This window comes from Rousettus aegyptiacus, unplaced genomic scaffold (assembly GCF_014176215.1).
Source record: "Rousettus aegyptiacus isolate mRouAeg1 unplaced genomic scaffold, mRouAeg1.p scaffold_m13_p_14, whole genome shotgun sequence".
In the NCBI taxonomy this organism is placed as follows: domain Eukaryota; kingdom Metazoa; phylum Chordata; class Mammalia; order Chiroptera; family Pteropodidae; genus Rousettus; species Rousettus aegyptiacus.
The window spans coordinates 60005282-60031889 of record NW_023416289.1 but is presented as its reverse complement, the minus strand read 5'-3'; the positions used below and the strand labels follow the sequence as shown (position 1 = coordinate 60031889).

Here is a 26608-nt window from a genome sequence, read left to right as displayed (position 1 = left end):
TTAAATATTTATCGCAATAAAAAGATAACTTTATTCACCAATGTATCCTTGTGGATAAAATATAATCAGTTTCTATGTAGGGGAAACCGAAGGCAGCCTCATGGGAAGGAGAGCTTTTTCCTCTCATGTTGAAAGGAGACTGGCCCTCCTCCCCCGTCACAGGGACTCTGCTTGGGCGAGCATTTTGTGCCCTGTCACATTAATCATCATCTGATCATGCTTCGGTACGACAATGTTTGACGTCACACACAAGAACCAGATAAAATTTCCATTTCCATTTTTATATCTCACCATACACTTCAAATTTATTTCTTGGTAAATTCAATGTTTCACTATTGAAAAGCAGTTCACTTTATTTTAAAACATACTTATATTTTCTTCAATCACTTTGTTAGGTTTATCTAGCAAGAATTTACTGTTTTTTACCTTTGTTTTTTCTATTTTTTGTTACTGCTAAAGTGTCTCTGATGGGTCATATTTCACCCTCTTATGTCTTGTGCATAAAATGTGGCCAAGCACACTTTTAAGTAATATAGAGAAAATTATCTTAGTAAATATACAAAAACTTAAAAAAATTAAAAAGTAAAAAAATAAGAGTACCCACATTTACCAAACGTTTGTTTTAATCAATTATAGGTGAAAAATGCAGAAGTCACATCCTGAGAAAGAAAAGGCCTTAGATTCATACTTCATTACCACGTTTCAACACAATAATGGTCAGCAGAACTTCCACAATTCTGATTCTGTCAGAGCTCGAAGGAGAGAGATAAATATGTCTGGTCTGCTAAGCATCCTAAATACCCATTAATTTGCCACTGAACCCCATAACACATAAATGTGAATAAAATCTTCTCACAACCAAGAAAATTCTAGTATGTTCTTTATGGCGCTGCACTGTCTCTCATAGACGAGAACAACACAGTTCATGAGAACGGCCCGCGTTCCTTCAAAAACGTGCGTGAATTTACCACAAATCCACAGAAAAACCTGTCACTTAGCCTGGAGAAAAAATAAGGCCACTACTGTTAAACACAGAGAATTCAGAATGCATCGCCATCTCTGCACTGAGATCCGTCCTACCTGCATTAGACTCACCCTGTTTCCTGGCGCGGGCAGGAAGTTGGGTGCTCGAGCTTATCAAATCCTGAAATCTCTACATGGACACAGAGATTTCTAACTTTCTGAGAAGTTTACATATTACATCATATATGTCACCCGTTATGTACCATACTTTATATTACATTTCAGGGTATCACATGACAGTATACATTTACTCCACTGATATGAATTCGGTCTTGTTACACTTCAGGGGACACGTCTTGGTCTTGGCCTTCGAATCAGACTCACCATTATGAACCGTTTGTTATAAACGTATCATGTGAATACCAGCTAAGAAAGTATGCTGGTTGGTAGCCTCTTGGATAAACCAGTTTTGATGTAAAAAATGCTTACCACAAAATAAGCCTGCTGCATTTTTTATGGGGAGAAAAATGAAATGAAAATCTTTTTTTTTTCCAAAAACGAGAAAAATATCAGTCTACTTACAGTGAGCTCACAAAAGTCGATGCTATCCAGGCTTTTGCTTCTGTGCAACCTCCCTTTAATGCGCCGCAGAGAAGGTTTTCCTTGGCTGACACCAGCAGTAGCACCATGAGGGTTCTCAGAGGACGGCGTTACCCTGCAGGAGGGAAGACATTGTTTACAGGGGAACGTTTGTCTCCAGCACGCGGCAAGCATCGACATGAGGACAGCCTTAAAAACGCCACACGTTTTTCCAACCAAAAAGCCAAGAACCACAGTGGAGCGTCATTCTACCAGATGCCCCGAATATTTCTCAGCAATTCGCGGGCTGAGAAATCTTTCTTGACAGAGTTCAAACATTCCAACACTAAGACTGACAAAAAGTTGATTCTGTGGCTGTCACAGAGGTGGCTAAGACCAGCGGAGGTTTCCCAGGTGACCGGGAGGCATCCGCTCGCACGGGGCCTGGGGTTTACACACCCCGTGCCATCGCCATCACTGTGTTCAACCACAGACACCGGCAGGATGCTCTTCTCAAGAAATGACTTCAAATTTGAGCGGGGCAGTCAACACGTAACTCGGCATTTCGACGAAACCAAGAAAACGCAGGTAAGAAACGGCAAGCAGTCTAAGCCGTCCGCAGAACGCAGGCTGGGGCACGCGGTCGCGCAGACGGACGCACAGGCGGGCGCGGCACGTGCCCCCTCGCTTCCACGCCACTCTGGGAACCTGGCGGAAACTGCTGGGGGGCTCCCTCAGGGGTGACAGAGGCTCAGGCAAGGACAGTGGCTGGAAGCGTGGTTCACAAAGATGTCCCCTTATCTGCACGAGCACGTGTCCCGCTCAGCACACACGCCACGGTCGTAGGTTCGCTCCCCTTCCGGACCTACTTAATTTTGATATTTATATGGTGTGATGGGAATGAAACGGGCCTCTCATCCCTTGGAAAGGACACACAGGACAGACCGTTAGCAAAATAAATTTGATTTCTAAGACAATTAAATATCAAAAGGGACTAGTTTAGGTCCAGTTACAGTTTAAAATAAATAAATAAGTAAACAAGTAAATAAATTCATTCATCCATATAGTTAGGCTATTTGAAGAGCAGAGGGGTACAGAAATGTAAAGTAAAGGCCCCTCTTTCCCCTGATCCCGAGCCCGCACCCCCTTCCCTGATGACAGTCACCCCCTTCCCTGAGACACCTGGACAAGGTCATCATTTGATTACGATGACAGGATGCAATTTCTCTGTCCCCGTCACTGTTTGTCTTGCTCAGTCGCTGATTTCTATAAAAAACATTGCCTGACTTCCCGACGTGAATATGGATTTGGCAACTGATCTTTGCAATTGACTCATTTTTCCTTTATATATTTCAAGTCTGTCATATTAGGTGCCTTAATGTTTATAACTCATCTTTTCAGGGGTTTAATCCTTTATCATATGCAAAGTCTCCAAGACAGAGTTTACCTCAAATGCTATTTTGTCTGAGAATTTCTCCCATCTACATTTTTATGTTAACTCTCTCCTCTTTCTGTGGCTTCTCTTTCTTTCTTTCATTCTCAATCTTTCTAGCTGTCCGTCCATCTCCCTATCGTCCGTTGTGCCTTTAACTCTTAGTAAACAGCGCGTAGCTGGATTGTTGTTTGCTTTTGTTTTTTTTTAATCCACTCTGGGAATCAGCACTTTTCGAGAGGAACTTAATCCACTCAAATGTATCATTTACTGATACGTTTAGAATTATTCCTGCTGTCTTGTACTCTGCCTTTTCAGTACGATTTTCTTGGTTCCCACCTCCTCCTGCACTTTCCCCCTTCCAATTAGTAGTCTGAAAGTTACACATATTAGGACGATCCTAACGATACCCACACACTGTTTCCACGTACATGTTTAAACGCGTGTTTTTCCAGGAACATCTGGGGCTCATCGGTGACCTCATCTCCACTTACAGGAGAACTGGCACTGACATCCCCTCATTCCCCTCTTCTCCGGGCCACCACATCCCCCCAGGGTTTAGACCCCCTCTCGGAAGTAGCTGTAAGGTCCCCATAACCTTCCTTTCACACTTTTGATCCCTTGTTCTTTGTGATTCTTTCACTTACGCCTCCCCGTTACTAAGTTACTAATTTGCTTTTCAATTTGTCAAGTCGGCAGCTCTCTCTCTCTTACATCAAGGAGCAAATTTGAAATTTCTGAAGTATCTAGTATGTTTCCTCTTAATGCACACAGGGTCCCCTTGCATCTCCGAACACCGCCCCCCGTTAGTCCCCCCGTTAGTCGCTGCTTTTCTCTTTCTCAGGGGTTAGCTCTCCTGCCTGTAGACGGCGCTAACTCCCTCAACGCTGGTTTCCTCCAGTGATTTTCCACGTGGACATCTATTTGCATTAGGGAACATCTGTCTCCCCGCTGTGCTGTGCGTGGACGGCCACCCGCCTCGGGCGGCTCGGGCAGAGAAATGGGACATGCTGCCGGGAGGCTAGTGAGGCGCGTTCTCTTCCGGGTCAGGGGACTCAGCCGCTGACTCGGGGACAGTCCCATCCCTCCGACCGCGGTGCCCACGTCCGCTGCTTCGGTGAATGAGAAAGCAACGCTGCTGTCCACTAGTCACAAATTATTGCGGACGGAAGGGACCAACCAAGCCAAGCACATCAAATCTGCTCGCTTCCCCCAAGCGTCCTCCGCTCCTTCCAGCCCTTGGTGCCACTACAAGCCCCGTCCCAACCCAGGCCGCAGGGGTCCTCTCCTGCCTATTTTCCGGACAATGGAATTTGCAAGGTAATTCTATTTGGATCTTTCCCCATCACTATCGACCAACCAACCGTTCAGTGGCCCCCCAAAAATGCTGGTCCACCGAAGGCATTCTGTGCTGTTTACTCAGACGTTACCAATATTATTTTTGCTGTAGTCTTTAAATTTTCTATTTTTGTTATGCCATTGAATTTTCAACGAGTCTCCCTTTCAAGTTCCCTCCCAGAGTAAAATTTTGACAACGCTTTCATTATTCTCAACACATAAAGCGGCATTTTGGACAGTTCTGTTCTGTTCTCTACAGGGTAAAAGCTTCCATGGAAATAATGAAGAACTTCGTTCAAGAAAGGAGGACACATGGCGGAAAAAAAACAGAGTTGTAAAACAATACACAGGCCTTGAATTATCTTTACTTCCTCTGTCTCACTTTATTTTGATAACTCTGGTTATGTGGTATGATTGTATTAGAGGAAATTAATACAAACGTAATAGAAACTTTTTTTCACAAAAATTTTCCTAAGGTTTTCTCTCATCTGGCTTAGAAAAAAAAGCACCACTATTTTCTTTTTTCCAAACCTAAAAGCCTAAAACCTAAAGTCTGCAATAAGAATTTATATTCACCAAATTTTATAAACGAGTAACCAAGAAATTAGATCTATGCAATATTCTAAATCTAGTGACAAAGGAAATCAACAATAAGCAACCCTACATGTAACCAGAAGAGTGGAACTGCCCTTCTCCCCCACCCCAGAATCACAGCAAAAACACCTGAGAATCAGCAGAGCTGGCCTGGGACATCCTGGTGGCTCCCAGGTCCCACCCCGCTCCACTCACAGACCCACAGGAGGACGGACTTAGTCCAGGAACTGAACCCAGCTCCCAAGGGGGTAGTTTTGGTAACTGCAGAGCTCTGACCAGACCCTGCGAAGCTGAGGTCAGCTGTTGTAAAGCATGTGACTAAGCAATGACCCCTTTCTTCAGCACCAGCTGAGGTGATCCGGGATATTCATTCGCGTGTAAGTAAGTGGAAGGGGCTTTCGGTGTAGGAGAATTTAATATGTCACTTCTGTTGTTTTATGACTGTTTTTGAGAATTAATATTTGTCCTGGGGTGCACATATGTGTGTTTAAGTCGTTTTCTGCTGTACACTCGCAAGAATACAGAGATGTGCCTACAACTCGGGTGACAAGGGCTACTGGGTGCAAAAGGCTCGCTATCCAAGTGGAGAACAAGGAGTGTCTCACCCCCCACCACCACCCCAAACCTGATGGTGTGGGGCCAAACTCAGACTCCGGGCGTCGGTCCCCAAATACTCAGGAGAAGGTCCCCTGATGACAGGAAGGGAGGTGTAAGCATCTTGGACATTCTCCCCTGAACCTTGTGGGGAATCAATACTAAGCCTAGACAACAGAAGTTTTGTTTTCCTAATTCTGTTTAATACTCCCCAGGAGGCAACTGCCCCTCCCTGTTCTCAGATGGGGCGGAATGTGGCCCACGCCCTCATTTTGTTTGTGATTTAAGGGGTGGGGGGGGTGGGTTTGGCTCTAGGCAAAATCTGGCGCTTCACTCAGGACAAATGCCTCCAAAGTGCATCTCCCTCACCCATTTCCAATGTCAAGTGGAAAAGAACTGAAGAATAACAAAGAACTGGACAAAAATAATCCAGATGGTGAAAACAAGGCAGCTGCACAAAAACAAAACTATCAAAAAACCCAATAATCCTTCCGCAAGATACTAGTTTTAAAATATCAGCAACTGATGGCCAGACCAGCTCCAGATAACACTGCTGAGTGAGAACAAAGCATCTTTTGCCCAAGCCAGGGGACTCCACGAAGGGGTGTGAAAACAGAGCCCAGGGAAACGCCACGACCGAGTCCTTCTGCAAGGTAAAGGCTAGTAAGATGCTCATTTTTGTTTATAGGGATCAGGCTTCAGAAACCCATTTTTTAAATTAACTTTCATTCACACTATTAAGAGATCTGTTTCCGCCTAATCCACTCTCCTCATTTCCCCCCAAAACGGAATTTTACTGACACGTGACCTCCCACTTGGATGAGACTTCTCAGCTTCGGTGACGGTCAGAGTCAATGGGATGTCAGTGAAAGGGCCGTGTGACACTTCCAGGTCCTGAACTTAAAACAAAGGAACGAGCTCTTCCCTTCTCTCTTTTTTCTCTCAGAGGAAGACATGGATTGTGTTCACAGCAGTGACCCAGCTCCTTCCATCCAGATGAAGATGACACCTAAGGGGACAGTGGTACAACGAAATGGAAGGGACCAGAGGCCACAAATGATTTTTGAGGCAGAGGGTCTCCCCACTCTCTGAACTTCCAACCTGCGGAGTTCCTGGAAGCAGAAATGAACTTCCATGTTATCTAAGTCACTATGTTCCAGCATCTCCTGGTTTTCGCAGCACAGCTATCATCCGGCCCGCCAGCTGTCCCCTTGAACCCGAGCCCGGGTCGTCTCAGTGACCACCACCACGGTAACCTGGCTCAGGCACAAATCGTAACAGCTTACTTAATCGGGGAAGATTAAATGGCCTTTAGTTGTACTGATAATAATGTGTATAACTGTCTACGATTTACTCATTAAAGAAATCGAGAAAGGACTTGGATACTAGAGCTATTTCTGTCCTGTAAGTGGCCAGGGACCGCTCTTGGAAAAGAACATTCGACACGACACTTGCCGGGCATTTTGTGCCTGTTTTCAGTTCTCCCTTTCTAGACTGTCATGTTTCTGCTTGAACGTGTTTTCAGCCCCAAAGGCTGGCATAAACCTGATGTGTGATTCCGGGTAAGCCAGTGACCTCGTTTGTGACATGCAGCGCCTCCCTCACTGGAGTGCCATAGGTCACCCGAGAAGGTGCCTGGGAAGCACTGGCACGGGGCCTGGCAGGCGACGAGCTCCGTGAACGGCAGCTCTTATGATTTTCAGAATCTGATTACTGGATGACTATTTGAATGAGTGAGTTGATACTGCACGGCCTTCGCTAATTACTGCATCAAATAACCAGGAGAAACACTGGGAAGCATGGAGGGAATGAAACGACACCCTGTTTTCCTCCTATGTCGCTATAAATGTTCCTGAAAGCACTCAGTGCAATAAGCAAGACCCCTGACAATGATAAAATTGTTATGAAACTACTTTCCACATTTCACATAAATGGACAGGAGTTGCTCCCGTTCGGGCATCGCGCCTGCCCAGCAGCAGGCGCTGGCCTCGGTGCCCGTGGTGGCTGGAAAGTCGCCTTCTTCCCCACAAATCCTAACCCCAGGACCCGGAGAATGTGACCCTATTATAAAAATGGGTATTCACAGATACGACTCAGTTAAGGATATCAAGATGATATCATCCTGAATTACCCGGGTGGGCCCGAAATCCAATGTCAAGTGTCCTTACGAGAGACAGAAGAGACAGAGACACAGAAAAGGCCACGCGAAGATGTGGAGGGGGATGGGAGTGATGTGGCCACAAGGCGCCACCGGAAGCCGGAGGGGGGAAGGGTCTTGCCTGGAACTCTCCCGGAAGCGTGGCCCCGCTGACACTTCAATCTCAATTTCCGGTTCCAGAAATGGCAGAGAATAAATTTCTGTTGTTCAAAGCCACCAAGTCTGTGCTACTGTGTTACGCTGCTCTGGGAACGCAGCGCTCCACGGCTTCTCCCCATCACTGGCGACCACAGGAGGCCCCAAGGGAAGGCAGCGGGTACAGGCCACAGGCCTCGGTTCCAGGCTCTGACACCGCAGTGGCTCAGAACCAAACCCTGCCCACGACCTCTTGGAGCAGGAGGAGACAGAAGGTTCCCGAGGCGTGGGTGCAGCCGCCGGGCCGCCTAAACCCATCTGCAAACGTACCACCCGCAAAGGCTCTGCCGAGCCACCACAGAGATAGACGATGCATGACGCAACGTGAGGAGCACAAGGTGCCGAAGCCCCGCCCGTCCCCCCGTTCTGCCCGTTCGCGCGCCGCACAAGCCTCGCGAGCACAGACGCCTTTTACCGCGAGACCCAGCGCGTGCTTCCCGCCCACGTGAGCACCACGGCCAATCACCGCAGCGAGCGCTCCCACTGTGGGCGGAGCCCGCGCGGCCTAGGGTCTGGCAGGCTCTGCGGATGCCTGCCATGGCTCCCGCCCACCACCCCGCAGAGGCAGAGCGCGCATCCGTTTATTCTCCTGCCCTCCTGCCCTGTAATGGCGCCTCCCTCTAAAATGCTCCACGTGCAGTTGCTACGAAGCAAGCCAAATGAAATGTTATCCAGAAAAAGGATCCAGAGGATACCTGACAGATTGATCAGGCAGCACAGTATTCCCCAACTTGAAAAAATGGGTGTGACACCTTCGTTTAAAAGTGCCACCCAAGCCAGAGTCTTTGTAGAAGGCACTCTACACTTTGCCGCTGCAGAAACTAGACCCACGTTTGCAAATTCACTTAATGTGGAGTGGAAAATTCTCAAACGCTCGTTTAAGATGGTGGAAAAGTCTATAACCAGGCCCTTCGTGGGCCATCTCCAAGGAAGATGGCTTTCAGCTCTTGCCCCGTCCTGCCGCCTGCCTCAGACGTGGGTCTCTTGACTGCAATCGCTACCTGCACTTTATTTCCTTGTGTTCTCTTTGCAAACTCTGTGTTGGAGGACGGATTCTCAAACAGCACGCCAGTGAAGAAAAGGAATAAACCCAGTTTACTGACTTTGTGCTAAATAACTGCTCATATACGAACCTCACAGCTCCTCAAAAATGTGTCCCACGTCTGTTTTTAAATTTAACATCAAGAAAAGAGATTTCCTTAACTTTCTTCTCCAGTTAAGTATCGCTAAGAATTCATTTATTCAACACAGCTTTTGAGAACCTATTTCCTAGGAGATACTAGTTGCAAGGGACTTAGTGATTAATCAAACAGAGAGAAGTTGCCCTCTGCAACTCAAGTTCTAGTGGCGGGTGATACATGTGAAGATTAAATTAAATATGCATTAGGGATGGATAAGTGTTCAGGAGAAAAGCGGGGTGCAGGGGGTGGGGGAGCTGTCCATGCTTTTTTTTTTTCTTACACCATCAGTCTGAAAAGCCGTCTTCCAATGTCACCACTTCATAATAGTGATGTGTTCTTCATATATTTGTTAAAATCTTCCACGGACATTTCTTAATTCAGTTACTGCCAACCTTTACCCGTCTAGTCTTTGATGTGTTGTCACTTGCTGGCCATCTAATGAATAAACTTATTTTCAAACAAATGGGGGGGGGAGGCAGGGAAGAAGACACTGATATCTACTAAGCGCCTACTGCTCAGACCCGCATGGAGGCAGGCACCTCGCTGTCATTCTCTCAGCTGGTCCACATGCCACCCCAGGACGCAGATGACATCCCTCTCGTTTTACACAGGAAGAAACAGATACTCCAGTAACCTGCTTAAGGTCACACAGCAAGTGGCATCACTGAAATCTGAACTTCACCACCCATATTTTTTTGATCTTACCTCCAAAATTCTACACTACTGGGATTCTTTGTTTCTTTTTTTATAACTCCTCCTCCTGGCTGCTCAGTCTATGCTCAGCCTGGATCGTTCCTTCGCTTTGTCTTATACGAGAGAAATTACTCTTCCCAAATGCTTAAAAGCAGCCTCCCTTTTCTCCACACCTCGAAATCGGACACCTCGACAGACTTGAATAACACCTCTATGAATTACGTTGACCACCCATTATAAAATTAAAATGACCGCTGAATACCAACGTTACTCATCGTTTTTCTATGGTCACCATCCCTCTACTGATTTACACCTAAGGGTCCCTTGCACATGGCGGGGAAGCCACCGGGATTCCACGTGACACATTCAAATGCTAACAAAATGCAATGCGCTCGCTCGGAGAGAAAGCCGGCGGCGCAGGGGGACCCGCAGGGGGACCGGGCGCCTCCCAGGCATTCTCCGGTCACGGCGCCGGGTCCCGTCCCCGCAGGCGGCGTCCGGGAGGGGGCGGGCCGCGCGCAGACCGCACACGCGGCGGCGCGTTTGCGACCTCGCCGGGCAGCGGCGCGTCCTGCGCGCGCGCCCGCCGGCAGGTGGACCGGGCGAGGACGCGAGGCGCGCGGGGCTCGGCCGCGGCTCGCGGTCCCCGGCCAGCCCGGCGGGCGCGGCCCTCCCCGCAGCGCGCCGCGCGCCCTGCGTGTGGCCGGGCTCGGCCGCGGCCCGATGGGCGCCCCGCGTCCCCGCGCCGGCCCCGCGCCTCACCACAGCTTCCGCTTGAGCGGAAGGAGGCTGCCGCGGTTGGAGGGGGTGACGCCGATGGCCATCTGCAGCACCGTCAGGTACTTCTGGTACTTCATCTTGTCCCCGCCCCGCTCGCGCGCCGGGCCCCGCCGCCGCCGCCGCCGCCGCAGGCACAGCCCCTCCAGGCGCCGCATAGGTCAGCCCTGGCCGTGCGCCGCGGCCGCTCCGGCCGCTCCGGCCGCCGCCGCCGCCGCCGCCGTGCGTGCCCGCCGCTCCCGCCGCCGCCGTGCGCGCCCGCAGCTCCCGCCGCCGCCGCCGTGCGTGGCCGCCGTGCGTGGCCGCCGCGCCCCGCCGCGCACCGCCCCGCAGACCCCGCCCGCCGCGCCCCGCTGTCCCCGCCGTCCCCGCCCCGGCCCCCGCCCGGCCTGCGGGGCGTCCAATCCCGCGGCCGGGCAGGGCCACCGCCCTCCGCCCCAACCCGCACCGCGCCGGCCGGCCCCCCGCTGGGCTCAGTCCCTGCCACCCCCCCACCCCGGTGGTGGGAAATCATGGTCCACCACAGGCTTCCAGAGCGGAGAAAAAGAGTTTACAGTGACCACCGAATGGTTTGTGACCATCATCTGTGTGTTCTAGCCTGGACAGTTTGGAGGTTTTATGCGTGTGTAAAATGCGAGCATATGTGTGTATGCATATATACACACGCATGCGCACACATACACTCCTGTGTACACACATGTACACCTTATACATATATACACATATATACAAGTGTATATACACCTACATACACATATATGTATCCACGCATATAGACATGTGCACCTACGAACGCACATACATATACCTACCTATACACCTGCGCATGTATACACATACTCGTACACACATGAACATACACAATATGCCATTGTCACTTACACAGTAGTTTGGGACTGTGGCAAAGACCACGAACCATGCAAAACGATCTTAATAATGAGTGGGGAAAACTAAGATTGTTCCATGTCCTTTAAAAAATTGATCAAAACATTCTAAACTCTTCACTGATGGTTATGAGTATATAGGGAAATGAAAAAAATTAGTACAAGTGATCACTGCATACACTGCAATTTAAAACACATTGAGAATTCCAGTGTTTTGTTTCTTTGTAAGCAAAACTTATCGAAAGTAACTGGAACAGTGTCTTCTAGCAGAATCTTATGGGCCAAGGAGACATCTTTTCTGTGCCTTGGCAAAGCGTCATATTTGGGTCACTCTCAACATTTAATCCCTGCTCTTTCGCCGCGGCGAAATATATCAGAGTTCCTTTAATGTGTTATCCTCTCGGACACCGTCGTCATTTTTGTCACAACCGTTTTTCCCATCCAAGTTCACATTCGCTAAGTTCCTCCGGTGTCATATCTAGAGTCTCTGGAAAGGTGGCAATATCAACATGTCCACAATTGCCTTTTTTTTTTTTTTATAACTCCAATTACATTTCATTCAAATTTCACTTCAGGTCCATCTTTATCTTTTTTTGTTTGTTTCTTTGCTGCACTTTCATGTTTGCCAGCCAGTCCCCTCTGTCGGGCACTGGTTTTTATACAGCGCTTCGAGGGTTTGCCCCTGCAAGGAAAGGAGGTGATGTGACTGCGCGCTCCGCTGGTTGCGCGCAAACTGAGTTAACAGACGCTCAGACGCGAATCGCTGGCACTTTGAAAGAGCTGCTGTGATTGGTCGCTGAGGGTGACGTCCATGTTACGTACGCAGTGATTGGTGGACTAACGCGCTAGCGGCACGTTCATGTTATATGCATTCACCTACAGCGAATATGCCACGATAACTGAAATTTGAAGCATAGTGTTCAGCAGCAGGTGTTATTCAACTACACCACGGCAGCTGTGACACCAGGCGTGTCTGAACCGGTAACGCCAAGGCTGTATGTGTCACACGGGCTAGTCACCCCTTAACGGCAGGGGGTCGGTTCCAGAACCCTCAGCAGATGCCCGAAATGCCGGTGATACTGAATCCTACATATATTATGGGTTTTTCTATGCACACATACCTAGGATAAGATTTCTTATTCCTTCTTACTGTAGACCTCAGCAACCTCAGGCGGAAAGCGGGGCATCGGGGAAGCCTGTGTGCGGAGTGATGAGGCGCGTCGGCTCTTTGCCGTCACCCAGCTCCGGACGCTGGTGACCTCAGGCTCGAGATTTACATATCCTGCCGTGTGGACCATCCACATTTTGGGTCAAATCCATATATTTATTTATTGTGAGCATTTAAAAATTGTTTAGTACCAGCCCTAGGGTTGTTCCATGATTATATCTCCTTTCTTATACAGATTGTTATTTTACCTGGAGTTAACATTTGCCTTGTTTTGCAACTTGTTGGATTTTACTAACATGTATGGCCGAATGTTCTGACATCTGCAGTAGGAACGTGAAATGCCTTGCGATGGTTTCCCAGACACTCAGACCAGACACAGAGTCTGTCCATTTCATTTTCTCCTGGTCCCTCGGTCCTGCTGCTATGCTCAGCTGCTGTCCGAAGCGTCCTCTTCCTGTCCCTCTTGTGCTGGGTCCCCGTATTCTGGACCTTATCTCTTCTTTCTTGGTTAACTTCCTTGTTTTGATGGATAATTTCTTCTAGTAACTTCCTGAGGAAGAATACACGAGACCTCGATAGAAACTCTGAGACCTCGCGCGTCTGAAAAGTCATGGTTTTGCCATCATTTTGATTTATAATTTCATTGAATACAGAATTCTAGGTTGCAACTAATTTGACTCAAGTTTTAGGTCATCGCTCAATTGTCTTCTAGGTTCCAATGTTGCCACTGAGACACTCAGTGTCCTCTGTGTATTCCGGGTACTGTTTGCTTGCTCGACTTTCCCACTCTTTAGAGGCTTTCGGACCTTCCATTCATTTCTGCTGTCCTAACACTCCCTGATGAAAACCTGTCTCTGGATTACAAAGCCAGGAATTTAATGGAGAAGAGCCCAGAGGTTCTGGGAAGCGTTGGATGTACACTTACTCACGTCCTGATTGGTGGATTGATGAGGGGCAGGGCCGTTCCTTCTGGCTTGTGTAGTTTCCACGTGCGATTGTTCAGCCACCACTCAGTGGAAGTCCCAGCTGTCGTGTGTCCTTAACGCTTCCTTCCTCTGACATCAGATGGGCGTTTCTCGCACGGGAGGCTCTTTGGCCAAACTCCTAACTGCACCTTTAGTTCTGGTCTCTAGTGCGTCTCACGTTCAGCTGAATTATGTAGAAAACAGAAAGAAGGCATTATCAATTGCATTTCTCTGTCTGTCAAGGAAACGTACTATTTCCTTCTTCTCTTCTACAGACGGTGTGACACCATTTCCCTCAAGTTGGCTTACTTTAAGACCCACACGCTCCCCTTCTCTGGGAAGCTCTCCCGGGCTGATGTCTTATTGCCAGCCGCCCTCTGAACCTTTTCACTGTCTACCTTGTGTCACTATCGTAGGTGGACGTGTCTCAGCTCCATCAGCAGACAGCGACTTCTCGGAAGACAAGGGCCTGGTCTGATCCATTTTTGAGTTCCCTACAATGAGTTCTTACACAGTAAACGTTTGCCTTGTGAGTGAACCGATCTTCGATTTATTATGTAATAAATATCCAGAATTTGAGGATGTGTCAGTTAGAAACGATGTTGGTGCTAGCATCAAGAACGTGTCATAATGGGCTTAGAGAATTGAAAACTTTTCTCCCTCTCATGTAAAAGAAGTCGTTAGTCTGCCGCGGTCTCGCTGTGGTAAGGTGGGTTCCCCAGAGTCCCAAGAGACCCAGGCGCGTTTTTGGTCCACTCTGCGTTCCGCAGCATCTTGTTTCCATCTTCAGGGTCACAAGATGGCTGCCAGAGTGCCGGCCATTACCTCGGGAAATCAGGAAAAGAAAGACGAAGGGGCCTGGGTTCTCCTCCCATCCAAGCCAGCCCCGCTTTAAAGAGAGCTTCAGGAATCACCAACCAAAGACTTCTCAAATTTCACTGACTGCCCGCTTAACTGCAAGGGAGGCCAGGAAGTAAAGGAGTGTTTTTGTTTGTTTGTTTGTTTGTTTGGTTTTGATTTTGGTTTTTTTTTTTTTTTTTGTAGCTTGGCACACTGTCTCTCTGGATAAAAGCTGAATTATGTTACTACGGAAGAAGGGGAGAGAAGATACTAGATCAGCGGCCGGCATTCTTGGCCAGAAAGAAATAATTAACATTCGTAAAGTAAAAAAAAAAAAAAATGATCATACTTACTGACATATGATTATTTCTTCCAAGATTTCTTCAAAATCTCTCTTCAAAGTCTATAGATACATGCCTGAAACTGATCCAGACTCCGGCTCTCACGTCCAGGGTTTTAATGGGATACAGTCTACGTGATACTCTCCCCTCATCAAATGAACCTTGTTTGTTTTTCCTGCGTCCCTTAAGTAGGTATGACACCATCTGGCATTTTCTGCTTTTGACCCAGAGCCACAGCTGGCATCGTCTGACTAATCGAGAGGTGGGAAGGGACAGGGCAAGACCAAGGTAGGGACACAAACCAGTGGGTGATTAATGTAGCATTCATTCCCCGTACAATCAAATAGCCATTGCAGGATTTTGGCAAATTTTCGTGATATCAGTCATCAGCAATTAGAAGCTCAGGGTGTGGGTCTAATTGTCAGAATGATGTACTAAGTTTCAGAAAAACGACCAGAGAGGCGGTTAAAGAAACGCATATTATACGCTCATTCTTAGCCTATCATTCGTGTCTTACATGTTAAATTCCTCCTAAAAGTAATTTGGATGACTCTTCAAAGTCGATAAGTAAATTATTGAAATTGATCCAGCAATACGAGTGATGATAGATAATTTAATCATCCATTCCATTCAATCAATAATTACCGAATATATCCTATTTGCCAGGCATTGTGTTAGTTGCTAGAGATTTAAATGATCGCTTGTTAAAATGTAGACATTTCAGAGGTGAAGATATGTGGAAAGCAGGAAACAGATGAGTAACCTGAAACTAGTTTCCACAGACAAATAATCCCGGACAGCCAACCCGAAAACTCATAGCAGAAACTAAGTTTGGATCTTTTGTAATTCTCTTTAAGCCACATGGAATTAAATTAGACGCCTGTGGAAGACTCAGGCCTCTCCTGTTACTATGCGATTTTGACATGTATAGATTAGACAACCTCGATGAATAAAGACACAGAGCAGGTCGCTTGCATGGCATAAGGTGTCCCGGTCGAACGTTCTGCTCGAGAGAGAAGAGGTCTTACCAGGTGACGGGCTCCACGTTCCATGAGAACGGCCCCAGCTTCAGGGCAGTAACTTACATGAGAATTATAGAAAATGAAATGTAAAACCAAGACCTGGGAAACACTCATTATTAATATAAGGGCAGATCAGTTTTTTTGGATTATCAAAAACTGAAGTGGCTTAAGTTCGGTTGATCTATTGATACGATGGGCCCAGTCTCAGCTGAAAGTCATGAGTTTGGGAACGGCCAAAACCAGGGCAGACGAAACCTGCCCCTGAGACGTGAGATGAGCAGGCCAGCACCACGGACGTCCCCTGCGGAGTCGCCCGGAGCTTTTGACCTTGGCCCATCGGTTGGTCTGACGTACTTGTTTTGTTCTCCTTAGTTGGATGAATAATTTATAACGTCTAAAACTCAGTGCATGCTCTTATGCAAGCTGTGTTTAAATATAACCCTTATGATGTCCTGCGCATACTCCGTTAATTTTTTTTAGCGATTTTTGAAAGGCTTGAAAGGATTTTACCTGCAGAATTTAAAAGGCTGATTTCGTGAGATCGAGGAGAGTGGGCAATATGCGTAGGAAGATTTTGTTTCTTACATTTGTAATCCTCCCGTGGTGTATTTGAAATGTTTGGGAGAGTCGATTGTACAAAAATTGTATTTTGAAATAGCTAAGAGAATCTGATTAAACATGTAACTGCTAAATATGTGTTAACCGAAAAAGCAGAAGCGACAGTGATTGTTCTTGTTTTGATGAAGATTGCAATATTTATAAGTAAAGTAAGAGCTGTAAGTTACGCTTAAGTATTTAAGGAAACAGCGTTTACACTATATTATTATTAACAGTATGATATGGATTAAAACAGATAACGATAAGGATTCCCTTTCTGCACATAGAAGCCCGACCAGGGCAATGACCAAACTCAGTCAACCAATAGCGAAAGCGGAAGTAGCTGCAGGTGCGTCTATGGGTCAAACTTGAGAGGATGCGAAGAAAGAGCTGCGTCTGCGGCAGCAGGATCGCTGGGCGCCACACCCCCCTTGCCCCCCGAAGTATAAGGAACACACAAAGCCGGCAGAAAAATGACAGCAGCTCCCGGCTTCCTGTAGACACACGGCCTGCCTGGAGAGGGGTCAGGCTGGAGGGCTGCGGTCGGAGCAAGGAGACAGCAGGGCTGAAGGTAACGCCCAGAAAACATTTGCGCCAAACCCCGACGGGGGCGACAAGGAGTGAGGCCCCTCAGCTACGGCTCCTGATTACGCTGAGTGCGGCGTTTCCGAGCTGCCCGCCCACACCACGGCCACTGCCCTCAGCCTGCTGGGCGACACCCCTCCGCACCGGCACAGAGCCCATGCCCAGGCCCCTTCGCGGCGCGGGGGCCCGTGGCGCCTGCAGCTCCTTCCTGGGCGCCCGGGTCCTTCGTGCGTGACGATGAACCACACGCAAACCACGAGACGCTGGCTGCACACCAGCAGCCCGAGGAAAAGACCAGAGTCACGAAACGTCGCCCAAAGTGAAGAAGCCACACACGGGGGCCAGGCGTCGCCCGAGCCCACCGAACGGGAGCCGAGCGTCGCCTGTCGATGCACAGATGTTTTATATTTTCCCATAGTTAGATCTATTGATTTTCCTCCGTATAGTTTGTACCTAGTTTTTGAAATACCAAGAACCGTTTGGGCAGTACTTCGACAGCTTCGTCTAGCGACACGATGTTTTTTATATATACATGCACCTACAAATATGTCTAAATTATACAGCTCTAACTAGCTTTAAATATTATAATTAAAACCGTATAATTAAAACGAGCGTGCCAGCCAACGGCTCAAAGAGCTCCCATTCCAGCGGGGCATTTGTTCTTACCGAAGCCGGTGGCGAGCTCGGAGAACCGCCCACAGCTCTTCCCATCGAATCCTATTTTTGTCCTTCATAGCAGATACTTATCTCGCATTGAGAGTTTATTATTGTCTTTATAATCGTAATCTTAAAAGGCTAAAGTGGCACTACATTTCGTGTGGAACATAACTTCGGGGTCTCAGCACCCTCCTTACTGATTTCTGCTTCTGCCCTCAGAGCCATTATCTAAAAGGTAATGGGAGAAGGGAAAGGAAGAGGCCAGACAGCCGACACCTACCTCTGCCTTCGGGGGGAAAGCCTGACTCGGAGCGGGGGCCTCCTCCTTCCAGCACGGGCGGGCGGGAGGGGCGGAAGGGCCCGAGTCCACTTTACCGGAACCATCGGGTATTCGAATGGCATCCCAGAGCCGAGTTCTTCAAAGGGACGGATAGAAATCTGGGAACAGGGGACAGAGAAGGGACGGCGGGGGGCCGGAGCCTGGGCCGGCGGACGCGGTCGGGGACTCTTAAGGAGGTTCGAGGTGACCCCCCTGGTCGCAATCACCGTCACGTACATGTGCCTCGCGTGAGGGACGCCACCGAGGAAAGGAAATCTCTGTTTTACATGTTTCCGTTCTCTTCAGATAAATACCCAGACGTGGGATCGATCGCCGGGTCACGGGGCAGCTCGGGTTTGAGTGTTTCGAGGAACCTCCACAGCGTCTGGCGAAAGACGGTGTACTTTCGGGTTTGTTGGGGAGTTGAGGGATGGGTGAGGGATGGATTGGAGGGAGGGATGGGAGGGAGGGGATGTCTAGGTGAGTAGGAGGAAGATGATTGATGTCTTAGGACTCAATTCATTCACTCTCAAATCACCAATCCTCCATACTCCGCCTTTCCTTTCCTTTCTTTCCTTCCTTTCCTTTCCTTTCCTTTCCTTTCCTTTCCTTTCCTTTCCTTTCTTTCTTTCTTATTACAGCCATGCCGACAGGTGTGAGGTGACGTGTCCATGTGGTTTTGACTTGTGTCTCCCCGACGATCAGTGATGTTGAGCATCTTTTCACAGGCCCGTTGGCTGTCGTATGTCTACTCAGATCTGCTGCCCATTGCCTATTTTTAAATCCGATTGTTTGGTTGTTTTTCTTGCTGTTAGGTTCTATGAATTCTCTTTATATTTTGCATGTTAACCCCTTATCAGATACCACGATTTGAAATTATTTTTTCCAATTCAGGAAGTTGCCTGTACTTTCAGTATTTCACCTAGAATCTCTTCATTGGCAAAGTCACTTCGGAAAAGGGGACAGATTGGTTTGGCCATCCTTAAAAACGACCTGCCCCACGGAGCGCAGCAGAAAGATCACGCGTCCGTGTGTGCTCTGAGGCCATCGCTCGGTCACGGTGCGCAACCCCCCTGACCCCCGCCGCCTTCGCTGCTGATGTCAGGCACGGGACGCTTACGACCTTCCTGTCTGTGTTTGCTCGAGCGCTTTAAGAGACAAACCTCCTCAGAAGGTGACTGACTCCGTTGTCGAGCGACACTGAATTCTAGAAACGCTCTCCAGTGGTGACGCTGGAGCCGCCTTTCCGTGACCCCGTCGCAGGGCCAGGCACGTGTCTGCGCCCTGGGCCGCGCGCCGGAAAACCGCCCCCACCGAACGTGCTGACCGCGTGGGACGCAGATGTCCTCACGTGGCCTTCGGGGCTCACGCTTCACGTCTCCCCACGTCCCCGCTCGTCCGAAAGACGCGGCTTCCAGAACGTGAGTCTGCGTGTATTCCAGTGTGCTTACGAAGACGGGAAAGGACGTCCTAGGTTACTGAAACTTTAAAAACATCCGGCGATGCGAGGCAGTAGGTCGTTTCCTGTAAGCGTAGTGATCATCCGCCTGGCTTCACCATTCGGCTTAAGTTTGTAGAAACCCAGCGCTTGAGGCTGGTGTTGTCCTGACCTTTTCATGACTTATTCACTGCTTCCCAAAATAATTGTCTAAGTGTGGCATCTTCTGTAGTTGGAGTTCAGTAGACGATGCAAGTGGGGAGAAGCAATAACACAGATTCTGAGAGAAGCTAAAGGCGAATTTTACTGTTGTAACTGACAGAGAAAACGCTGCCCAGATGCGTAGAGTCTACAAGATGTTTTGTCTGCCAAAATGAAAAAGAGGGAGCAAGACGGTGTTTATGTAAGAAGGCGCCTCAGACCCCGAATCAGGGCGAAGCTTTTAGTAATCGGGGAGGTACGTATAAAAAGACAAGAATAATGAAAAGCTACGCCCAGTAAGGAGAATGAGCCCTTCATCACGGCCTCGCCAGCCCACGACGAGGGGTCACGAACAGCCTTAATCGTGTCTCATATATTATTAAGACAACAGCCCCAAATTTTCCTGACAGCCATTTCTTGGTGCCAATATTTGGGTGTCTCGCCTCCAAATAACTAGCCTCCTGATAAAGCCAGAATGTTTTAAAATGTGTATGTGAGTGTGGAGCGTGCTTGTTTTATATATAGAAATACATTTCAGGATATACAACAGGAATGACGTATTTATCTCACCACACAGTGAAGAACTTTAAAAATACTCATTGTTGTATAATGTTTTTTTAAAAAACATTAAAGTCAGTGGGACAGTTGCTTTGAATTTATGAAGAATAGTACATATATAATTAGTGACTTTTCTGTTTGTATTGAACTTACTTAGGGTTTTTCAAGCTTAGTAAAAAGGCTATATATAGGAAAAAAGAATGTGTGTGTAATAAGAGATAATGTAGACTATTAGTAAGTCAAAAATAGTCCTTTGCATACATTTAGTTTGAAGGTAGTCTCAGATATTTTTCTACATGAATCTTTCATCTTCAGTGCACAAATGGCTCGAGACGGCCCTCAAAATTAGACAGATCAAGTGTATCCTGCCGGAACACAAAAAAAGCGAGAACAGATTTTTCTAAATATATAACAGAGGATAAAAGATTGTTGAAATCTTTTTCAAAATTCATTCCGAAACTAGACAGTGACGACGGCTGTACCACAATGGAAACGGACTAAACGCCTCTGAATCGCACACTTCGAAATAGTTTAAGTGGTAAATTTTGTTATATGTCTTTTCCGCAATGAAAAAAAAGACTTTAAAAAAAGAGCCATACTTCATTTTAACATGCCTGAAAATCTACTTTGCTAGGCACCTGCTCTCTGGGATTTGAAGGAAGAAGGATAAATAAACCCGGGGTGCACCTGCAGGAGGGCGGACCGGTTCGTGGGGCCTTCGGGCAGCTCACTGGGCCGAGTTCACGGCCGAGCCAGCTGCAGACGGGAGCGGGCAGGCTCGCGAGCCACTGTGCCCCCAGTGTCTGGCCGAGTCAGCTGACCGTGAACGCAGCCGGCACAGTGGCCCTTTATGCTCGAGCCCTGCCGGCCGCACAGAGGCACAATTCATCCGTTCCCCGTGGACGTTTGTGGTCTTGGGGCCGTTGGGATTTGTGTCACTGCAAAGGACATAAAATTGGGGTGGGCGAATAGTATAGTAGGGTTTTCTTTAGACTAGGAAAAACTCTTAAAGTGTTTAAAAAGTAAAATAACAGAAATGGGCGGGAAAAGTGGTCAGTTCCAGGCTCTCGAGCTTTTGTCCAAAATGGGAGCCTCCACCAGGCCTGGTCATAGACTAAACTGGACCGTCCCCCAACTCTGACGGGCCCAGTCAGACACTGCACTGTCCCTGGCTGTATCAGGCTGCGTCACGGACTACGCCGCACTGTCCCCGATCGTGACGGGAATGACGAGGATCCCTGATACTCTGGCTTTCTCATCATGACGAGATTACATCTCACAATCACAAGTCGGTGTTGTTGGGACTGGCTGCGAGGACCATGAGCGTTCTTTGCTAGACGTTTCTACTGCTGTCACAACGAGAAAGTGCAAATCGGAGGTTGGGGGTTGGAATCAAAATCATTTGTGCCACTGAGGGGAGATAAGTCAGCTACGAAAACTGTCACGAGAGCATCCAGAGTATTCTCAGAAGCTCTGCACCTCAGACTGTAATGCGCACATGGATTATATAGGGATCTTGTCAAAATACAGGTTTCGATTCAGTTGATTTTGCATTTCTAACCAGTTTTCAGGAGACGGGGAGGCTGCCGGTCTGAGGAGCACGCTTCATGGAGAAAGCCTCTAAACACCAAGGGCTAACGACGCGGAGGCCCGCGAGATCCCAGCCGGATCTGGTATCCTGCCGATTCCGTGAAAGTTTTAAAATGTAGCATTCGATCCGAAGAACTGATGACAAACATGAAATTCCAGCTAAATCTCTGAAACCACGCATTTGCCGTCCTTCGGGTACAGCTGCTGCCTCTCATCGGAGCAGCAGGTGCCACCTCTGAGGGGCTGTTGGGGTGTGTCCAGAGTGTCACTGGTTGCCACGGGGACTGGGAAATGGGCTCCTGGATGCGCAGGGTCTGATCACGTGGGGGGGCGTTCTGAACAGCGTGGAGGTGTCCACTCAAAACGGCAGGAGACCCCCACCAAGACCCCTGACTGGCGCCGGGCTGACCGCGGGGCCCCACCTTGTGCTCCTCGCCCGTCATCTGAAGCCCGAGGCCCAGCAGAGGCCAACCCCAGGACACTCGTCTCCCTTCACTTAGAGAGGGAGTTTAAGCCAAGCCGCGAGGCACATCTAGGCCGCTTGAAAGGCAAGTAAAAGAATCACCCAGAGTCACAAAACCTGGACATCGAGCCCAGCGTCTTGCCGAAGGGGCCGCATACCTGCTGTCTGTCTCCCCCCCCCCCCCCGGGGAATAAGCCCCTTGATTCTCCTCCAAGATGACAGAGCTTGGAGTGAAATATGGCCTAAGGACAAAATGCATTTCTTTTGTATTTGTAAAATATTTTTTTCAGTGCAACTGTTTTACAGGGTCCAAGCCAAACAACCACAAACTATATAATCCAGTAGTTGCAATGGGTAAAGAGACTAATTATCAAAAACGGGCTTTCCTAATCATACACAAGGTATCGGTCATATTTTGAATATTTTGAATATTGCCCATATGTTTGACTCTCTCTAGCACAACTGGAATGGTACATGCATTTAATTTGCCATTTATTCTCCTGTCCTCTTTTTGACCTCCCACAACTAATTCATGTTGACTCTCAAAAAATAAAACGAGGACTTCAGTGTCAGGGCGTGTGACTTGTGTTCCAGGGCGCCCCGGAACTTCCAGAGCGCTGAGTCGGCAGTCGAACGGTTCCGGCTCCATGCTCCTGACAGCTGTTTATTTCTTTCAATGTAATTTTGGAGAAAAATATCCAGAAGGGATTTGCTGCCCTAGATCTATCAGAAAACATATTTAAGATATTCTGTAGTTTCATAATGCAAAAATATAACACCAAATCAGCATATTGAAAAAGGGTTACAATGTCAGTCATAGTTTCTCTAAAATCAGGCAAAAAAAAAAAAGGTGTTTGAAGCGTGCAACTTCGCAGAGATTTAACGAGATGATGCACGGGAAGGTATTTCCAGGACAGACGCTCACTGACTTATGAAGGTGCTACGTCCCAGTAAACCCGTCCTAACTCAAAAATATCAAAAGTCAAAAAAAAAAAAAAAAAAACGAAAGAAGAAAAGAAATAAAGAAAACAACTAAAGTCAAAAGTGCTTTGATACACCTGACCTACAAACAGGGCAGCTGGACCCGCCCACCGGGCGGTGCTCAGCACGCACAGGGGCTGCGGATGGGCGGGGCCGTGAGCATGAGTCTCATCTCAAGAGTCGCCGCCTCCAAAGCCGGGGACATCGATGGGCTCTGCGAAGATGCCGCGAGATGCGAATGCGCCGAACGCAGCACCTGGATGCGCCGCGGCACCCAGCACCCGATGCGGACGCTGTCACGGCTGTCACGCACACATGTGCACGCTCCCGGGTCTCTGTTTTGAAATCTTAAGAATTCAGTTACAAATCTTCAACATATACTTCAGGGCAAGTGTTCCAGGAAACAATATGACTCAGCAAGGCTTCATTTAAAAATGAAAGACTCCTTAATTAGGACCTGCATTTATTAATAATTAAGCATGAAAGCCTTATGGAGCATTTTAGTCAGTTCTATGAAGCCATTTGAAAAACCCAATTTGCATTACTGAAAAGACTTTCAAATGCCATGTAGCAGAAAGAATGGCATGTTATGGTAATGTATACAGCGGGTGTGTTTCACGATGGCATGGCCTCCCTGTTTGGAAAATATTTTGATCGGAAGGCAAAGCCCCGTGGGAGCAGGTGGCCTTGGAATGCCCGACAAAGAACTAGTAACACTCCTTGGTGTAAAAACTAATCAGACGTTCGGGGAACCGGGGAAAGATGGGAGGGAGGCAGAGTTTGTGTGGCTGAGCAAACTTCCCCCTGAGACCCTGGGAGAAGCGTGCCAGTGAGGACTCCCCGCCGGGCTTGTCTCATGTTCAGGTCACAGTCGGCGAAAGCCTCGCCTCTCGCCCTGACCCTGCTGAAAGGTCTGCTCTGCACGAGGGGCTTTGGGAGAAACCAGAGAGAGAGGGTGGGTTGGGTTCCTCGTCTGGCGATCGAACAGAGGGCAGAATATGGTGGTGGGTGGATGACAAGGGAGATGAAGAATTCGGCCGAGGTAGAGAGTCAGGACTGGCCCCTGGAGCCCACAGAAGCCTTGGAAGTGGTGTTGGGCTCCCTTCAGGTGTATCGTGGTGATCGGAGTCAGGTTTCTGGTACATTTCAAAGGACAGAGTCAACTCAACAGAAATCCCCATTGTGCTAAGAATATACAAGTGATCTAGTTGTGATTCTTACCATGTTGAGATACAAAAGCACATGCAAATTTAGCGTACTAATTTCAGGTGGATCAAAGATCTGAGTTCCATGATGAGAATCTATAAGAAAGAAAGAGCAATAAGTATGTTTTTATAGTCTTTAGTAGGGAAGAACCGTCTATGGACAACATAAGATTCGAGAAACTAGGTAGAAAAAGATTGCTAAATCTGAGGACATAAAAATTAAGCTCCTTTGGACAGAAAAGGAAAAGTACAATAAATAAAAATGACAAAAGAGAAGTTTGGGCAAAATATTTGTGATAATAAGTGTTCTAATAAACGAAGAACCATTTATAAGGCTGAAAGAAAAGCGTGAACAACTCATAGATGAATAGGTAAGCATCTCACAGAAAAAGAAATACAAAAGACAGATACAAATACATGAAAAGATGCATACCATCACTCTGAGGAGGTGAAGCATAGAAATAATGATGGTCACCTACCGGATTTTAAAAATTCACTATACCCAGTGTGGGTGGGGATGTGGGGAAAGTCACTCCCACGTATTATTCGCTGGAAAATGCATTGGAATAACCTTTTCCGGAGGACGATTCTGCGATCTCTCTCTGGCGGTTTAAAGTGCTCACAGGCGTGCAGGGGGGGTGCTGGCTCCGGGGTGCGGAGGCTGGAGGCCGCCGCGGTCAGACGCCGGGGCTCTGAAACCGGAGAGCCAGGGGTCGGGTGACAGACACGTCGGCAACCTCCCAGCAGCGTGACCGCAGCGAAGTCCTTCCCCTACCCGCGCCGCCTCCGTAAGCGGGACGTGACACTGTGAGCGCCCCGCAGAGCTGTCGTGAGCATCGGACCAGGTCATGCATGTTAGAAGGATGCTCAGCGCGTGGGCTGCCACGTCCCGCCCGAGTGGATGCGGCAAACCCCTCCCGACGGGGGGGCCCACGTCCCCACTGCACGGGATCCTAGTCCTGGTGCATCGGGTGTCCCGAGACGTCACGACTCTCCAGGTTGCTTCCTTTCGCATCAGAACGCCAGTGAGACGTCTCGCTGCGAGGAAGGCCAGCGGCGGTTCCGAGGACAGGCACTTTATGAGGCGGCGACCATGAAGAGCTCCGTCCTCAGACTCGTTTCTTGTACTTTTTGCCGCGGAGCAAGGTCTCTCGACAGCGGCACCGTGGCGGCGTCTGGGGAAGGATAATTCTTTGCTGGGGGCCGTCCGTCCATCGAGGGATGCTTTGCAGTGTTTTGTCTTCTACCCACTAAATACCTGTGATGCCCCCAAGTTCTGACAAGCAAAAACGTCTCCAGGCATTGCCAAAGGCCCCTCTGGGGATGGCTGTGACAGCCCCTCCATCGAGGACCGGTGCTTTGGGGACCGGGAGCTGAAGCGGGGGGCCTGTGGCCTGTCTTCAAAATCATGAAAACGATTCTCCCCATCTGAGGCCGAGGCAGTTCCGATTATGAAGCAGCTACACGAAGATCTCCCTGTGCCTGAAAATCAATGTTTGGGGTGTGTGTGCACATTCACAATGCGTATATGTGTGCATGCATGTGTGTGTGTGTTCATGCATGTGTGTCCACGTGTGTTTGCGTGTGCACGTGTGTGCGCACGTGTGTATGTGTGCATGTGTGTGTGTGGTGTATTCATGCATGAGTGTGTCTTCCCTGCCCCCATCCCGAGATCCCCGCAGGAGCGCCAGGAAAGTGGGTCCTGCTACACCCCTGGGAGCTGCTGGTCACGGGGCCACCCAAGCTCCTTGCCCTGTGATGGTTCAGAAACAGCCCGGACCCCACGCAGCCCACAAGCATGCTGAGACCCTCTTCCAAGACAGTGGTGGAAGGGGAGCTTTGTTGCCCACCCTGGATGTCGCCGGGCGGGGGCGTGCAGAGGAGGCCGGCCGGGTGGAGGGTCTGGACAGCCCGATCAGGCCGGTTCTGAAGCCGGTGCTGCTGCTGGCCTTCCCGGCAGAGGAAGCAGGCGTGACGTCCCTGTGGGTGACCGAGGGCGAGGCCCAGAAGCCGCGACGGGGGAGCTGGAATCTCAGACGTGAAGCCACTGCACAGCCACGTCGGGTGCGGCTCGCGGGCTTCGGCTCACGGTGCACACGCACCTCCCTGATGCTCCGTGCATCTCGGTGCGTCTCGGTGCGTCTCGGTGCGTCCCAGTGTGTCCCAGTGCACACCAGTGTGTCCTAGTACGGCCCAGTGCGTCCCAGTTTATACAGTTCCCCGCGCGGGTCTGGGACGGCCGGCGCGGCGGGAGCGTGCGTGTCCGGGCTGTGTGCTGGCCAGGGCGGCC

At 48.9% G+C, this 26608-nt stretch overlaps 1 protein-coding gene and 1 long non-coding RNA gene across 5 annotated transcripts in view; one reads left to right on the top strand and one right to left on the bottom strand.

The window, feature by feature from the left end:
• TJP1 (tight junction protein 1) overlaps positions 1 to 10662 on the bottom strand; it is a 147775-nt gene extending 137113 nt beyond the window's left edge. For 3 of the 4 annotated variants that reach the window (XM_036232055.1, XM_036232056.1, XM_036232057.1), the window contains exons 1-2: positions 10490 to 10662; positions 1546 to 1678 (exon numbers count right to left, since the gene is read on the bottom strand). In XM_036232055.1, coding sequence (XP_036087948.1) covers positions 1546 to 1678; positions 10490 to 10662 — 306 coding nt within the window. The remainder of the gene's footprint in view (positions 1 to 1545; positions 1679 to 10489) is intronic. The other variant, XM_036232058.1, reaches the window with a different exon arrangement.
• Positions 10497 to 17834, top strand: LOC107515777. The gene is made up of 3 exons (XR_001598105.2): positions 10497 to 10566; positions 13938 to 14050; positions 14566 to 17834. It is a non-coding gene; the product is annotated as an uncharacterized LOC107515777 (long non-coding RNA).
• Positions 17835 to 26608: the final 8774 nt, after the last annotated feature.